The 12346-nt window shown below is 40.5% G+C and overlaps 1 protein-coding gene across 3 annotated transcripts in view; it reads right to left on the reverse strand.

Annotated features, from left to right (window-relative positions):
* Positions 1–12346, reverse strand: part of NT5DC1 (5'-nucleotidase domain containing 1) — a 155477-nt gene that overhangs the window by 11273 nt on the left and 131858 nt on the right. The window contains exons 9-12 of one of the 3 annotated variants that reach the window (XM_087773349.1): positions 9568–9686; positions 8553–8711; positions 2643–2811; positions 1234–2184 (exon numbers count right to left, since the gene is read on the reverse strand). In XM_087773349.1, coding sequence (XP_087629475.1) covers positions 1955–2184; positions 2643–2811; positions 8553–8711; positions 9568–9686 — 677 coding nt within the window. In that variant the 3' untranslated portion in view covers positions 1234–1954. Of the gene's footprint in view, positions 1–1233; positions 2185–2642; positions 2812–7543; positions 8455–8552; positions 8712–9567; positions 9687–12346 lie in introns of those variants that run through there. The other 2 variants (XM_087773351.1, XM_087773350.1) reach the window with 2 other exon arrangements.

Below are 12346 nucleotides of genomic sequence, written 5' to 3' on the forward strand. Positions count from 1 at the left end.
GAATTCTTATATGAATTTTGATGAAAATGGAGTTATTTTTGTAAAACACCACTACTATTGAATAACATTGAATAATTTTTGGAACAAGCTTTTTCAATGAAAAATGTGTCTTGAGAAGTAAACGAAGCTGTTCTTTATGGACAGATATATGTTGTACCCAAATGACAAGAATCAATTTTGAAGTTAGCATAGCAGCAATCGTCTGCCTTGCACCAAATATTTTTGCAGATCGCAAGCTCTTGGGCTATTTACTTATACGTGGCACTTACTATTGCTCACATAGACGTACAAAGGCCAGGTTAGACTTTGCTAATAGTGAAGCCCTGGTGAGCCCACAACTCACAGGAGGCTGCGGCACACGTCCAGGGAGGTGGCAGCTCATTGGGCTGGGTCAGGTTGAGCTGGGTGCTGCCAGGGCCGTGCCAGCTGTTGGCCAGGAGCCGGGTGCATACGGTCAGCACGCCAGCAGCCTGGCTGCGCATTTGGGCTCAGGGGATCTTGAGGAAAGGCCTGCATTTTTGCAGTTTGGCACTGGAAAGTCCTCTGCTGGTAATCAAAGTAGATGAATAGAAAAGGAAAAGCTGGAGCGCATCAAACTCGCATTACCTGTTTGAGTCTCTTCTAGCTAGTTATTCCCAAATAGCTGCAGCTAAGCTATGACTTACAACTGCAGCCAAAAACTTCAGGGCTTGGCAAAGCAGGGGCTCTCACAGCTTGCTGTGACAGGAGTCAGACAAGGTATTCGAGAGGAGTCAGGAATTCCTCAACATCCATAATAATGAACATCTGCTCTTCCGCACAAACAAACAAGAAATACCTCTCTCTCTAAGAAACCAGAGATGTTCTTGTACCTTCAGCTTTGAGTCTGCTTTCAGGTCCACAGCTGCAAGTTAAAAACGTTATTCTCTGCCTGTCCATTAGCTCTGGGGTATAAGTTTCACAGACACCAGCCCCTGCCCCAGCACCGGTCCGACGCAGCGAGGGACAGCACACAGTGTCCCTCCTAATGGAGGGACAGACTTTGCAGGGGCTCCACCGCCGATGACAGGCAGCTATACTACTCACTAATTTACACAGATATGCCTTTCTGGTTCTCATCCCTTTATCTGTAGCTGGAAATTTGGTGGTATGTTTGCGGTCTAAAGCCTTTGCTAGCCCTGCAAACTGAGCTGTGGTTGTGGGGAGCTGGCTGGGAGGCAGAGTTTCTCGGAGTGTGGCTGCCCGATGTGTTTCCTCTAGGCCAACACTTCCAAAGCAAGCCACAGAATGAATCTGGAAAAGGTATTTGAAGGGAGTTTTACAGGAGTTACCTCTCTCTTGGCAATTTCCCTTGGTATATTTGGGCTTTGTACCTTTAGGCTGAAATATAGACTGCAACACGGCAAATAAATCATAAGCATAAATAAACTGTGGCACCGTATGAGTTTTCTGTTTTGAGATATCCTTACACTGTACGTACATGTGTAGAATATGGTTGCAAAGAACAGGTCTATCACGTGTTCTGGTGTAGAAATAACTGCTGGGCAAATCTGAAATGCTCTCTCGGAACAACTTTTTATTCCTTGGTCTTATGCATGAAGTAGGCAACTGATGTTGAATAGAGGGGTTAGTAAACTAAATGCTTGCTGTGTTCTTCATACAGCTAAGCACCTCATTCATTTAATAATTTGTTTATTCCTTTAGGTATGGTGTATCAATAAAGTTCAGTAAGGCAAAATGACAGATTGAGGATAGACAGATAGAGGGTCTTCACCACCACTTTGTAATCGACCGATATGTACTGCAGTTGCAAGGTTATTGCAATATTACTGCTACAATTATTGCTACAAACCATCCAAAATAATGTATGGTGCCTCCAGGGATAAACATTAGTGGAAATCAGAAGATCAGCTATAATTGGACCTTTGACACAGCCTTGATATAAGAATGTAGAAAGCCTCAGCTGGCTTCTCAATTAGGTGAATTTCTGGAGAACAAGACATTGCTTGTGATTGCCTTGTTTTCCAGATGATAAGGAGAATACTTTAAGCTCCAGCTCTGTCCATAATGATGCAGTTTCAAAAGCAATACACACATTTGGAGAAAAAAAAAAAAAAAAAAAAAAAAAAAAAGAGAGAGAGAGAAGCACAGTCCTAGGCATTCTTGGCTTCATTACGTTCCTGCATTCGTTCATCTCCATTTCAACTGTAAAGGGATAAGTGAGCTGATTGAGGAAGGATAACGAGCCAGATCAGAGAAACATATTTGGAAGTCTAAAAAACCCAAGTAACTTGGCAGGTGTTTGTTTCCTAAGGTAACTCGGCACTGAAAGCAGACACAGCAAAATACTGTGGGGAAGTCTTGAATCAAAATTCAGGAACTAAGCTACAATCTGTTAAATGTTGCATCCTGTTTCTAACATAGGATAAACTAAGCATCTAATATTTGCAGGCACAAACAAAAAACTGAACTGGTGTAGCAGACAACTATTAAAAGCATAAATGTCAAAGTAATTAATAGCCACTAGCATTACCTGCTGCATGATATGAACAGAATATTTTTGAATGTATTTCAGACACATGTCTCAAAAATAGATCTACAGTATGACAAAGTTACTATGAATACTACACGTTCACTAGGAAAAAAAAAGCAATTTTCCTTACCTGCTATTGCTTCAAGACTAGGGATTGCAATAGTGCTGTAAGTGCTAATACATCTACAGGACCACGTGCGAACTAAGGTTTCCTCTTCATTTTCCAGGCCTGGCAATCTGTCCACGAAGAAAGAGCCCCACTGTTCAGATACAAAGTAAGGAGCTTTGGGCTGATCTCCCTGAAAGAAAAATAAATAAATATGCAATCTTAAAAAAAAAAAAGAAATCTTCTTTCTCTATTCAACCATAAGCATTAGTTTAAGGAACTCTAGTGTGTCTCTGATTTTCTGGGAAAACCGTAGTGTATCTCAGGAGCAATGTGACTTTAAAATATTATAAAGAAAAACAATAACAATCTTCCTCCCATAAGTCCGCAAGCTCCTGTTTATGCAATTTATGGATTCCCTAGGACATAAAAAGTTGGCTTTAAATATTTTTCCCTTAAAAAATCGTTTCTTTCCCCCGTTTTTCTGTTTTCAATAGTGTGAATAGCCTGCTGCCTTTCTCTGCTGGAGAAGCCGGGTAGCTGCAGCACAGACCATAACCCAGCCTGGAACTCCTCTGAGGAGAAAGGAGTCTCCCGGTGCTGGATGGAGTAACTGCGAAGGATGCATCATGCCACCTGTGTCATGTTATCTGTTTCTGAGCTGAAGAATGAGTGAGAACAGAGCTGCAGGATCCATGGAGAGCCATTCAGTTGCCTAGCAAATTGTGAAAAATTGATTTTTTTCATGTATATTTTCAGACAACAACATGTAGACTCATTATGTTTTAAAGAAAGCATTAAAGCAGCATTGGGAAAACTGATTTTTTTAGCAGTTCACCTTGAAACCTGCTATATATTGCCATGAAAAAACTCCAGGAGGCTTCTACAGAAAGATGAAAAAATGGAAAACAAAACTGTGAACTACACTATAGAAAATCTGTTAAAGTCATTTGTGTGCGAAGTATCTTTTCAGACCAGCAAGGCATAGAAGAGCAGATATCCTAGCATGTGCCTCCAGATTCGTGAACTTTTCTACTTTATTTTCCATTTAACCCCTTTCTTAATAGTTTTGACAATCTGCTGGAATAATTTGTGTTTATGACAGAGGTCCATGGCTTTTGATCACAAGAAAGCTGTTGATCCAGCTGAACAGACCACATCAGTAAACACAGAGCCATTCTTTTCATGATTCTGTATAACAGTAATTTCTCAGAGCATAGCTGGGGCTGCGGAGGAAGTATTGATTTGGACAAATATAGATATTGCTTTCTGTCTTCTGATGTAAATAGATTGGAAAAAAGCCCCATATCTTTTGTTTCAAAATAAGCACTTAAGAGCTGGGCTCTTTCGTGGTTTTTTTTTGTTGGTATTTTTTTTTTTTTGCCTCACACACAGGGACAGCATCTTATATTTTTTTTTCCAAATCATTTGCACAAAAGACAGGGCCTTGTTTATTGACAAGAGAAAAAATCTGAGGCTTCTGCTTTTTGAAATGTATGATTGGTTCAATAGGCAATTAAAATTGCAATCTGAGGAAATGAATTGTTTTTTTTTTTTTCAGAGGTCTGATTCTCAGACTGGGATTTCTTCCTTTCTAAGGAGAACGGAGTTACATTTTGGATTTACAGCCCAAGCCCTTAGTAAAACCAAACCCAGTTAGATACGAGAGCTGTCATCAAGTCACCTGGTAGAGGACTTCCGTCATTTTGCTACTGGCTTATCTCCACATGACAGGGGCGGTTTGGTAGGCTAAATCTTGATCTCAGATCTGAAAAGAGCTGTCAAAACTTTGCCCACATCCTTAGGAAGCATCAGACATCGCTCCCCCTGCCATCCCTAACTGGTGCCTAGAATATGTCCATATCTCATCTGCAGCATACGTAGACTGCAGTGAAGGACAGATCACATTCCATGAATCTATACATCTGTGAAATGAGGCAAAAGTCCCCTGTTAACATCGCTACTCCTCACAAAGTCTAGACTTCAGAGAAATAATGAGGGTACCAGCGTTCCCCAAGTCCCAGGGCTTTCCAAAAAGTTAAACCACCAGGAATGCTTACTATCACCTTTGCTTTATTAACTGCAGACAAATAGGTCCCGTTAACGGAGCAGACAGAATCTGTTAATAGGACCCTTGGGTAACACCGATTTGTCAGCTTACAAATGACCTTTCTAAAATACAAATAGGCAGATAGCTGAGCTCTGAAGTTTTTCTGCATTTGGTAAAGAGATGAAAGTATGAAGGATGTAAAGGAGACAGGAGTGAAAAAATCAAGCTGTTAGTATTTTTTAAAGGCATTATTTACATGGAGATTTGCCATCTATGCCACCATCTTTTACCAAGTGCAGAGCACTAGGGTTGCTTTACTGCATCCAATATGATGGATGGTACTGATGGCTGTATGCTTTGTGCCAAGGTAGTAACACCACCACCAACTCTTAGTGCCAGAAAAAAATCAATGCTCAATATATGGTTTTGCTGGTATAACGGCAAGTATTTGAGGTGTTTCTGTCAGCACAGCTGTGCTAGTCACAACAACCAGATGTCCCTGAATAGCGTACCCATGCTGGGTGTGCAAATGGGCAAGCCTGCCACTGGTCTGACTTTTACACAGAACCCGCGCCCCACAAGTCACGTGCAAATATAAAACCTTTCACCCATGATCATTGTACCTATACTACAACATGGATCAGTATAAGCAGACTTTAAAATAAAATGCATTTCACTTCAGGATATTGCTTTAAGGATATTGCTTTAACTCGCCAGGCTTCACAACAGCCCATCAGGTTGTTCCCGAAAGTACTGTTAGATTTGTGTTAAAGATAAATGGGAATGAAGAGACAAACAGAGCCAAAAGGCACAGAGTAATTGGCCTTGTCTATGGTCACGGCAAGGGAGTCCTGGAAATTCTAGGCATTACGGGTCCTGACCTCCCCCAACCAACCAGCCACTAGGCAATACTGTAAAAATTGGTTTTTCCTTCTAACTGCAAAAATATAAACTATATCCACCAATAAATTCTTTGATTTCTGCTGCATTCGTTCCTATAGCCCAAGGTTTTTACACCCTGACTCCTCTGTAATTGTTTCCCTCAAAATGTTGGGACAAATTCCAGCTTTTCTTCGAGTTTTCATTGATGGAATTGATCACACATTTAAAGAACAGAAGGCATAAACAAAGCCTCCAGCCAAGCAAACAAACCCCCAAATCTGGGGGGAATCTTGTTTCAACACAATGATTGGTATTTTTTTTCCCCCAGCATGCTGCAAGTCACTTAGGAGCCGAGTAATTGCATGAATAATTTTTAGTTTGCTATTCTCTTGCTCATTTGGTCATGACTCATATACTTGAAAGAACTGCAGTCATTACCATAATTTCACAGTTATGTGTATCTGGCTTGTATCATGCATTTAATTGAAGGGAAAAGACAAAAACTGCTAATGAAAATGGAAGTTACTAGCCTCCCAGTTTGTGTGTGAGGAGGTTGTTTTCTTCCCCTTTCTCTGTTAGTGATGACATACCAGTCAAACAACTGAAAACAGGTTTTTGTAATTTCTTTCTGAAAGAGGCAATTGCAAATTAGAAGTAATGCTTTATTTCTTTAATAATATTTTGTAAAGATTGATAGAAGGGAGGATTGCATCTTGTATTCAATTTTCAGTCCCTCTCTGTACACACAGCATGGCATGGAAAATCTGCAACAGCAGTGTATTTTTTTTATTGCCAATGAATGATAAGGCTGATGAACAAGACTAAATCTAACCTGTTAGTGCCCAATTTTCCAAAAACACCTGCCTTTGTACAATCCTTTGAATTGGCTTTTCTCCCCTCTTAACCAAAGGGTTAATGGGAGAAACTGATTAGGGGAATGAAAATAAAACTTTCATAGGCTTGTAAAGGGAGTCCCTTTGAACTAGTCCTGTTAAGTTAGTGGTGTCCAGTCAACTGCAGAGATATGGATGTGACCTGTTGTTCAGACTCCAGTGAGCAGCTTGGTAATGAAATAACACCACTGACCTGCCACGGCCCCCCTGGTTCAGGTTCCTTTAATCAATGCAATTCATTTCTCCCTTGCTTGCTTGCTGTCACTGGTAGCGGATGTAAACTGAACAGGGGTTGTGTGTGGCAAGGGTGGTGTCTCCCCAAGATACTGCAATCTCTTATCAGGAATACTATCGCGTTAGTGAAATGTCGAGCACCTGTCTAAAAGTCTCAATTGCCTGCGTGATAACTGCAGCGATAGAGAAGATGGATCTTGTGAGCAGTCCACCAGGGGTATTGCAACAAGATAAACCCAAATCATCATCAAGGGCTTAGAAACACATCACTCAATAACTCTTTCTTTGTACTTCCAGGAAAAGAAACATTTTCTGGCTGTTTAAAAACGTGTGCGTCAAAAGCATATATTGAACATGCTTAAGAAACCATGGTTGAATAAAAAAAAAAACAACACAAACCTTACAGAGATATAAGTTCTATGCAGCAATGCAGCAGTCTCCAGTCAGAGAATGAACAAATTTATGGAGGAGAATGAGTTATTTTTATAGCATTAATTAGTAAATCAAATTATATTAACCTCTGTAGCACTACTACTCACTCTTCCTTTTTTTCCCCTCCTTTCTTACCGAGAAACACATTTTTCTTGGTAGGAGACTTGAGTTTGTTTGTCTTCATTTTTGTTTTTCTACAACCCAGGCAAAAGCCTAAATATTAATGATTACATTTCCTTATTTCAGTGACTGAAATGTCCTTGACTGACATTAGTTTAGAAATCAAGATAGTGGGGGAAAATATAAGATACATCTATTAAAGAAAGTAGAGAAACAGATATCGCATCTATATTGTTTTAGCCCCATTGAATATATCCGTTTCTCCATAAAAAACAGGGGCTTTTAAAATGCTTCTTAGTCAGATTAAAAACATACCTAGTATAAAAGCACCCCACAAAAATCTTCCTATCAGTAAGTTAGCTTTTTAATTACAAAGAGTAATTATTTAAAAAGAAAAAAAAAGTGCTTTTCAAAGCAAAGGGCAAAAAACATATATATCTCTCTGCAATTAGAAGAAAATGGCCTGTTTATTTAGGAACATAAGAAAAGAAGAAACATACCAAACAGAAAGTGAAACTGCACTGTAGTTCCTACACAGGACACGCTGGAGGTACAATGCTGCTGCCTTAGCCATCCGAGAGCCATTCCCTATCTATCTACTTTGTTCTTCGGCAGTGGAGAGAAGGATAAACCACAGCAACCTTCCACTTTCTGTGGGGGAATTAAAGTGTGGCAGTTGTGCTAAGGCCCTGATTTCCGGCTGTGATCAACCTGAAAATCACATTATTTATCTGAGGTAACTATCAGTAGTCTGCATGGGACCAGACTTTGAAACAGTCCCTCTTATCTGAGCACAGCTGTCACCAGAATAAACAACTTGCAAGGGAAGCAGCAAATGAAAAGTTCATAAGGAAAGTACAAGCAAACTGTATTTCATAGAGAGAGAAAGAGAGCTTTAAAATAACCTCATAAAAATTCCTCCATGTTTACTGGTGTCCACGACACGCAGGGAAACATCATGAACTCAGCAGAGTTCAGGTGCTGGACTTGTGACAAGCGCCCATGAAATTTCTCCTTATAGGATGCAGGGCAGGTTCTTGTTACTGAAAAGACGACTATGTTTTTTGGTTAAGAGACTGCACATACAGCTCTTTTTTTGAGGTCCATGATTTAGCTCTGGGTAGAGGCTCTGTGTCACCCAAGCAATGCCAAGCCGGGACAGGATGGCACCTCCCGGTGCAGCAAGGAGGGTACGTCTGCAAGGGATGCTGATGCTGCTAGCAACCTGGTAAGATAAGCAGGCTCACTCTCAGTGCAGTGGCATGAAGCTGTTTTGTAACTTATTTTCTTCTGTTCCAGGAAACATCTGCAAGGAACCCTTACCTCATATTTTCCTTTCTTCTCCAAGGGCTCAGATTCAGTCTCTGCAGGCACCGTAACTTTGTCCCCTAGAAGTTCCTCTAAGATCAAGACGGTTTCCCAGTTGCTATAGTGACGAGCTGGGAAAATATCTGAGTGCATGCTGTCACCAAAATAAACAACCTATGAGGGAAGCAGCAAATTAAAAGTTCGTTGTATATGAGGAAAACACAAGCAAACTGTATTTCACAGAGAGAGAAAAAGAGCTTTAAAACAACGTAATAAAAGTTCCCCCATGTTTACAATTGGCCATGACACATACAGATCTTATTCATGTCACAGTCCGGGGTTTTATCTTCAACCAGCTCCATAAGGAAAAGGCTGGCCCTGCACACCCTCCTCGCTCTCACCCTCTGGGGCATTGGATGGGGATGCCCGGCTGGGACTGGCACAGGGGACACCGCTGAGATTTTTGACTGACAGAAATAGCCTGCCAGGGAGCAGTGGAAAACACTACCAAGAAAACACACTAAACAACTGGAATGAATTTTGGACAACTTTGGAAACAAGGGAGAACACTGAGCGCATCCCAGTGACTCAGAACTCTTCTGTGCCCAGGGGGTAGTTTACCCACTGGGGAAAATGTTGTCCCACCATCTTCAGTGGCATTTTCACCCATCCAGACCTGTAATTAAAATAACACGATCCTAATTTTCACTGATGCCACCTTTTAATCACTTTGATCTGTTTCCTCAGGAAGATTGTTTATTTCCTGATGACAATCTGATTCTCCCTAAAGCTGCCAAAATCCGTGACCATGCACACAGAATAAAATATCTAGAAAGTTTACATATTCTACCCATACGAAGACTAATATGCTGCTTCCAGTTCTGGACTGCAGTCTGTTAGACAACAGAAAGCATAACCAGAACAAAAATTTGTGACTGATCACATCAGTAACTTTAATGAAAGCTTGTCTGGTGAATTTTAGACTGCAACAGGGTATTTTCAGAAAGGTTTACTCTCACTTACAACATACCTTGGGATCCAGCTTGCCAGTCATCTTCTTCAGTAGTTCATAAAGCTGGATAGCATTACCTTGGGAATACCAGCCAGGCTTGTCCAGTGATAGCAGAGCCTCCTGCTCCTCGTCATTCTCTGAAATCACCAAGCAAAATCATTTGCTGTTAGTGAGAGCAGCCCATGCTCCTGTATTTGTCAGACGTGTGAGAAGCCACCTGTGCACAGCTTGGAGATCATGGCCTATTTTGACATTAAACCAGCTCCAGTGTCTGGCTCAAGTCCTGGTACTGACTGCGGTTTCAGTCAAGGTGTTTGGTAGCTGGGGGTAGCAGACATTTGTGAGAAAAGAAGCAGCCGAGCCTCATCTGCAAGGGCTACAGAAGGGCTGAGGAATCAAAGTCATAGGCTTTGCCTCCCAAACACTGCAGCAGTGAAGGCAGGAAACCACACGGACCAGACTGATGGAGGAGCTGCTACAGATCTAAGGTGAAACCATGAGATAAGACAGACTGTAAGAGACAGCATGTACCTTTCCCCACAGACAAATTCCCTACTGCTTTCAAACACTGACATAAATACAACAAAACAGACTGAGGTAGCTCTTATGGGCATTTGCCAGCCTTAGATCAGCACAAACAATGAGCAGTTCCAGTTATCATCCAGTTTTGAAGAACTGATGAGCGGACAATATTGCTGCTGGGGGTGTAATCCACACTGGCCTATATCCACACTGGCAGCTGTCAGTGAACCGGAAAAATCAGTAGAAGCTGAAACTCCCCAGTCATCACCCAGCTGTGCCATAGGCTTCATTTCCAGCTGGTCCCAAAGCAGCTGGATCTGTCCTGGTGTCCCTATAACCTTATTGCTCATTCAGATCCATGTGCTATTGCCAGATGAACTCCTTTTAGCTTCTTGCTGGAGCCAAAATGCTAGCCTTAGTGAACCAATAAACTAGAATTTCATCAGAAATATTAATATTCGTGTCTGCTGTCTATTGAAGTGGTTAAACAAAAGGGTGATTTTGTTATTCAGTCTCAATCAACCATGTCTTATTTTTTATGCTAGAGGCCAAGGGGATAGAAGCCAATACAGCACTTTGATCTGACTTAGGTGTAACATCAGGACTTCAGTTTTTCTCCTGTTTTATAGAATTCTTCAAAGTACTTAAAATGTGTTAGGAAGAAGACTAAGACAGAGCAAACTTCACTTAGTTAGAGACTGCTGAAAGTTGGAATGCAAATTTTGGAGAACAGTGAAATGACAAGACAGCTTTATGCTTATGAGCACTGAAGATGTACATGGCGCAGTACATTGGTCCTTGAAAGAAATCCAGAAAAGAAGCAAAAAGATGGAAATAAGTATGTGAAGAGAGGCAGTAAATCATTCTTTAATATTCTAAATCTAAGAATTTGAATAAACACAGGATTTATTCTCAGACAAAACGATTCTATATTAAGGGTGTTTATTATAAACTAGGAAAAAACAAGGAATTTCAAAGTTGACACTAACAATTCACATAGACCTTGTGTGGAAATGTCTTTTCCTTTGTTCTTCTTCAGAAACCTAGTGATAATAATAATAGTAAGTATGATAGCATCCATAAAAAAAAAAAAATCTTCATTTCCTGACTTTTAAAATACTTTTGAACAAACAACTTTTGATCAAACAGAAGTTGTCAAACTTCAGCAAATTTGTTTTATTTTCCCTGTATTTTTAGACATATTTGTAAGGCTGGCTGAACAAGTAGACACAATCTTCAAGCAATATGGACATAGAAAAAGAAACTTATGAAAACAACTCTTTTGAGATGCTATCAAAAGTTTTTTGAAATTTGTGAAGGTTTGTATAGCTATCATTGTCTCTCCATTCAGTCAATCAGGAAAATACTAGAGAAAAATGGAGCTATTATGAGAGGGATTTTCAGAACAACAACATTGCGTTCGTGAATAGAAGCTCTATGTATTACGGCAGAACCAGAAGGCTCCAGCAAAGAGCAAGACCTTGCTTTGCTGCTTCTATGGAAAGGCATGAGGGGAAGTCCTGACTGAAAAAATTCACTCTAATTACAAGGTAGAAGATCTCTCGCTCTGTGAGATCTATTACCGTCATCCCTAGCTATGGGATTAATCTCACTTAACTCGATGCATCCAGAATTTAGGCTTCAATTTACAGTTACAATTGAAGCAGTTGGCCAGGATCCCTCAGTAGGCAAAAGAGAGCACAAGAAGCACTTTCTAGAGGTGCCAGCTCTGGAGAAGGAAAGGATTTAATTAAGGTAGGAACTGCACTTTTAGGCAGTGAAATGAAGGGAAGTTTCAAAGCCTGGTTTCCTCCTCTATGCTTGGAGGCAGCAAACAGCATTGAGATGTCTAATTCATTATGGGAACGCCTTGATTTTGGAAGGAGCTTCAGAAATCTGAGGAATTAGGAAATGTCCTTTATAATATTTGAGTTGTAGGGTTATAGGGATAATGACTCTGAACTGGCAAACCTTGCCTCGAATCATTTCATGTGGCTGCTTGTGCTTACACATCTAGGGGAGACTGCATCAATTTTATTTCTCTAATCTGAAGTGGGAGGAAATTAATGATATTTCAGTTGCAGTAAGTCATTAATGAGAATGGTTTCTAATCCATTTACACTTTCCCTGTGGCAAAATATAATCGAGAAAATTATTCTTCAGCACTGGCTCTTAAGGCCTCTTGCAGTAGTTCTGCCATGTAAAAACTGATACACAACAACTTAAAAACCCATTAATGACACCATTGGCTCTGGCCTTGTGTTGTATCCTTCAG

Source organism: Nipponia nippon, unplaced genomic scaffold (genome assembly GCF_047370975.1).
Source record: "Nipponia nippon isolate SJK-2023a ecotype South Korea unplaced genomic scaffold, ASM4737097v1 scaffold_4, whole genome shotgun sequence".
Taxonomy (NCBI): Eukaryota; Metazoa; Chordata; class Aves; order Pelecaniformes; family Threskiornithidae; genus Nipponia; species Nipponia nippon.